We start from the raw sequence: 4,693 nt of genomic DNA, 5'->3' as shown, positions 1-4,693 counted from the left end.
TTCCACATTAATGTTTGTGCAAGTAATTTAAGTGGCTTATATCCTGGAATAAATCCATCTAATTTTTCTGGTAATTTAGATTTTATCTTGATCTAACATTAGCAAATGATTCTCCAAGTCTAGCATGAGATGCTGTTTGTTCAAGTAATGCATCTTGATATAATGGATAATAATCTGGGAATTTCTTTAATCTAATTGATTCTGTTTTAAAAAGAAGTTTCCATGATTCATCTGCAATAACTGGTTTCATATATTTTTCAACAAATGCTTGTGGATCAACTCTAAGCATATTAATTAATAAATATGCTTGTTGCTTCTTTCTGAAAATAGAATATTCTTTCTTTCCATCTATATCTGTACTTGGAAGTCCAGGATATGGGAATCTAATAAAATTCTCTGCAATACAACTTACAATAATAAGAGCAATAAAAATTAATTTTGTTGTGCTCATTATAAGCTATAATATTATGATTTTTTAATTCTTAGTTCCTTTCTCTTCTATTTTTTTTTTGAGAACTTTTTTCTCTTTGATTTTTCTTTTTTTTTTAGATTTTCTCTTTTTTCCTTTCATGATTTTTTCTCATTTCTTTTTTTTTGGTTATTTGTTGTTTAAAAATATTATTTAAAATAATTATCTTTCTTATTAATTTATTATTTGATTTATTTATCTGGTTATAAAATTACCAATATGCTATTGTTCAAATGATGCAAATTATTTCTTTCTTATTCTTTTCTTATTCATTTTGATACTTTTGTTATTATCTTTTTCTAATGTCTTAATACCTCTTTGAAAACAAAACACTTCATTTGTAATTTTCAATGAATTGTTTTTAAAACAACCAAATATTTTTCTTGATAATAAAAAATAGTAATATAAAAAATAAATCCAATTTTATTTCAATGGAACGAATTTAGAAGAGTGAGTAGCTCCTACACCTGGTCTTCCATGGGTAACTGGTTTGTAAGTAATTGAAAATTCTCCAAGATAATGTCCAAGCATTTCTGGTTTAATTTCAACAGTAGTGAAGGATTTACCATTGTAAACACCAATAACTGAACCAATCATATTTGGAAGAATGATTTTATCTCTGCAATGTGTTTTAACAAGTTTTGGCTTTTCACCTTCTTTGGTAGCCTTTTTGATTTTAAGGAGTTTCTTGACAAGTCGTTCATGTTTTAATTTGGGGGATCTTCTATATGATCTTCTAGCTCTAGCGTCCAACATCTTGACAAAATCAGCCTCTGGCATAGCAGTGATTTCTTCAAGTGATTTTCCTTGTAATTCAAATTTCTTGAAGGTTCTCTTCTTGGCTACTGTCTCGGACATTGGATTCCAAAAGTTCTTTCTTTTCTTCAAAACCCTTTATTTCGGGAATTTACTATTATTATAGTTTATTATACTATTTGTTATGAGTATTTTGTTTCAATTTAAAATTTAATGAAATAGTAAGTTATAATATCACTCCTTTTTTAAAAATTCTTTTTCAAGAAGCAGCTGTAGTTTAAATGGTAAAACGCTTTCTTACATTAATATTGATGAAGTATTATAGTCAAAATGTTAAGAGTTATGGGTTCAACTCCCATCAGTTGCATTTTTTCTTATTTTTTTTTTTGTTAATATTCACTTTTTGTTGTATTTATTTTTATTTAATAAGATAGAAATAATCTATTGAATTGTCTTGATAAATAATACAATGAATTAAATAGAAATAAATATAAAACACTAAAACATCATATCTAGACATGGATATATATTATTTTCAATAAATTAATACATAATCAATGTGGTATTATAACTGATTAAATTGTAATGAGATTATAACATGATAATGAACAATTAATTTATAAAAATATGAAATATTTAATTGTTTACAAAAAATAAATTTGTTTAACAAACTCACTGTCATTTATTTAATACAATTCAATATTTAATATATACTTATTTAAAATACCCACAATTGATAAATCACATCAACATCATTTTTATCATTGAGAGATAAATATAAATGGTTTGAAATGAAATTAATCAAAAACAAATTAAATTATTTTGTTTTATAAAAATTAGTATTATGTAAAGTATTTTGGTGAGTACAGTGTTTTATTTTATTCTTGGTTTGCATGGTGAGTTAAGGAAACACTCATCTCCTATTTTACTAACCATTGTTGGAATAATAAAATCATCTGTTGTCTGTCGATTAGTTTCTTTGTTATTGATTACCTTCAACCTTTCTGGCATTCCAAATGATCAACACTGGTCCATTAATAAATATTTTATTCTCTTCTACAAATTTAATATTTGCAATATATTGGTTAGTGGTACATTCATAGAAACATTATTCTCATATTTTATTAAATGTTTTTGGTATTATAATACTCTTTAACGTTGTACAATCATTAAAGCAGTAATTTCATAATCCACTTACTGATGTAGAAATACTAATAATAGTTAATAACAACCATTCACTTAAACAACATTTAATATTTTAATAAGTGTTATTCGTATAATATATTCTTTATGATATACAACCATGAAAATAATAATCTCTTATTTGAGCTATTTTTGTTGGAACTTCTATTTGAGTAAGTTATTTACATCCATAAAACATTTGTTTCTTAATTCAATGATTGATGATGGTATTTAATAATTGATTTTAATGATACATATTCTTTAAAGAATTTCCTATTTTATTAACTTTGATAGCATATTAATTGTTTGAAATTATTTACGTTTTTGAAAAGACTTATCTCCTATTTCAAGAATTGATGTTGAAATAATAATAATAGCTAATGGTGCTCAGTCTTTAAAACATTCATAGTCTATTTTAGTAACTAGTGAACATACATTAACAGATTTAAATAAATAGTATCTGATAAAACCCATACTTTTTAATTTAACAATTGAACTTGGAATAACCATATTAATTAATGAAGAATATTCTCTAAAACACTATTTACATATTTTAGTAATTGATGTTGGAATAGTAACACTACTCAATGATTTACAACAAGAAAAACAACAAACTCCTAATTCAATAATTGATATTCGTAAAATAAATCTATTATATCTTTCTTTTCAATATTCTTTCAATGATTATTTCTAGACTTTTTGTGATTTCAAAACTATTTAACAAGTTCATAAAAAAAATAAAATTTTTTGTTGTTATAAACTTAGTACTTTCTATATTTAATGATGTTAATGATGAACAGTATTTAAAATAACTATCTACAATTTTACTAACTGTAGTTGGTATAGTAACTGACTTTAATCTTTTACAATTAAGAAAACAATAACTTCCTATTTCTTTAATTATTGTTGGTATATTAATTGTTGTTAATGATTTGCAACTATGAAAACAATAATGTCCAAGTGAATTAACTTTTAGTGGTATTTATTTTCATATTTTTCTAAAACACATTTTATATTTTATTTTTACACATATTTCCTGCTTCTTTTTTGAATAAATATGGTTAAATAACCTACTTCATACTATGTCATTTCTTTAGTTATTTTTCCTTTTTTAAATATTTCATCATATTTATAATAAATATGAAATGTTTCAATATTCCGAAATAATTTTCTTGAATATTCATTTAAAGGAAATAGTTATAATGAAATTGTTCCATATTTCATTGAAATCTTTTAACTCAATTTCTAAATTAATAAAATCTTTAATGTCATCAAAATACATTGGTATTATATTATTTCATTATACACAATTTTTATTCATAATTTATTGTTATTTATTGTGTTTATTCGTTCATTCATTTTAATTTAATTTTTTTTGAGTTTTGAAGTATTTTTAATTGTAAAAATATTTGATTTTCTTCTTTATAACATGGAGGAATTAATTATAAAATATACAAAAAATATCTAAAAATTGTCCGAGCAAAAAGTCATTATAAAATTTACATGATTAAAAATTATTACATTATGAATATTATGTATAAATATGAAATGTATATTATCTTTTATAATTAATTTGGATAAGATTATTATTTATTTTTATAGTGTTGATTATGTTATTTTAAATTAACTTAATATTATTATTTTTATTTATGTTATTATTAAATTGTTTAATTATTGTTAAAATTAGATATTATATTGATTTGATTGTTATATATTATTATGTTATTTCATTTTTATATTTATTATTATTATTATTAATTTGTTTGTTTATTAATTATATTAAGTATTTATTTATTTGAAATGATTGTTTATTATTATTATTTCATCATTATATTTATTTATATTGTTTATATTTAATTATATGAAATTAATTTATTTATTTATGAATTATATATTTATAATGAATAATTTTATTTAATAATTTGTTTATTGTTGTTGTTATATTATTTTATTTTTAAATCATTTATTTATCATATTTTGAAATTAATATATCTTTATTTATTTGAATAAGTATTGAATTATCATTTATATTTTCTGTATTTCATTTTATTATTTTTGTTATTGTTTTATTTTGTAATAATTGTAGAAAATATTATTATAGATTTGTTAGAATGATGAAATATTCATTTATCTAATTATTATGAATATTTAAATGAAGATAATAAATGAAGAATAAATATAATTATATTATTTTATCATTATTCTTTATTTATCATATTTATATTATTATAAAATGAATATGATAATAAATGATTTCAATAAAGAATATTTATTCAATTATCTTTT

The 4,693-nt window shown here is 20.9% G+C and overlaps 2 protein-coding genes across 2 annotated transcripts, besides 15 other annotated features; both read right to left on the bottom strand.

Annotated features, from left to right (window-relative positions):
• Positions 1-82: 82 nt before the first annotated feature.
• EDI_180800 (uncharacterized protein) lies at positions 83-451 on the bottom strand (the record flags this gene model as incomplete). Its single annotated transcript, XM_001734888.1, has 1 exon — positions 83-451. One exon carries the CDS (start codon positions 449-451, stop codon positions 83-85), a length of 369 nt encoding a protein of 122 aa, XP_001734940.1.
• Positions 452-517: 66 nt separating this feature from the next.
• Positions 518-596: a microsatellite.
• Positions 597-608: 12 nt separating this feature from the next.
• Positions 609-668: a sequence feature (AT_rich).
• A 187-nt stretch (positions 669-855) lies between these two features.
• Positions 856-886: a sequence feature (AT_rich).
• A 6-nt stretch (positions 887-892) lies between these two features.
• EDI_180790 (40S ribosomal protein S15, putative) lies at positions 893-1,327 on the bottom strand (the record flags this gene model as incomplete). The annotated part of the gene is made up of 1 exon (XM_001734887.1): positions 893-1,327. One exon carries the CDS (start codon positions 1,325-1,327, stop codon positions 893-895), a length of 435 nt encoding a protein of 144 aa, XP_001734939.1.
• Positions 1,328-1,592: 265 nt separating this feature from the next.
• Positions 1,593-1,649: a microsatellite.
• Positions 1,650-1,835: 186 nt separating this feature from the next.
• Positions 1,836-1,886: a sequence feature (AT_rich).
• A 19-nt stretch (positions 1,887-1,905) lies between these two features.
• Positions 1,906-1,951: a sequence feature (AT_rich).
• Positions 1,952-2,019: 68 nt separating this feature from the next.
• Positions 2,020-2,064: a sequence feature (AT_rich).
• Positions 2,065-3,135: 1,071 nt separating this feature from the next.
• Positions 3,136-3,156: a sequence feature (AT_rich).
• A 358-nt stretch (positions 3,157-3,514) lies between these two features.
• Positions 3,515-3,549: a sequence feature (AT_rich).
• Positions 3,550-3,843: 294 nt separating this feature from the next.
• Positions 3,844-3,880: a sequence feature (AT_rich).
• A 16-nt stretch (positions 3,881-3,896) lies between these two features.
• Positions 3,897-4,008: a sequence feature (AT_rich).
• Positions 4,009-4,035: 27 nt separating this feature from the next.
• Positions 4,036-4,164: a microsatellite.
• Positions 4,159-4,306: a microsatellite.
• A 10-nt stretch (positions 4,307-4,316) lies between these two features.
• Positions 4,317-4,479: a microsatellite.
• A 45-nt stretch (positions 4,480-4,524) lies between these two features.
• Positions 4,525-4,681: a sequence feature (AT_rich).
• The last annotated feature ends 12 nt before the right edge of the window (positions 4,682-4,693 follow it).

The sequence above is a fragment of the Entamoeba dispar genome, genomic scaffold (genome assembly GCF_000209125.1).
Source record: "Entamoeba dispar SAW760 scf_1105229458711 genomic scaffold, whole genome shotgun sequence".
NCBI lineage: Eukaryota > Evosea > Mastigamoebida > Endamoebidae > Entamoeba > Entamoeba dispar.
The sequence above is the reverse complement of the archived record's forward strand: the minus strand, read 5'-3'. Positions and strand labels throughout refer to the sequence as shown.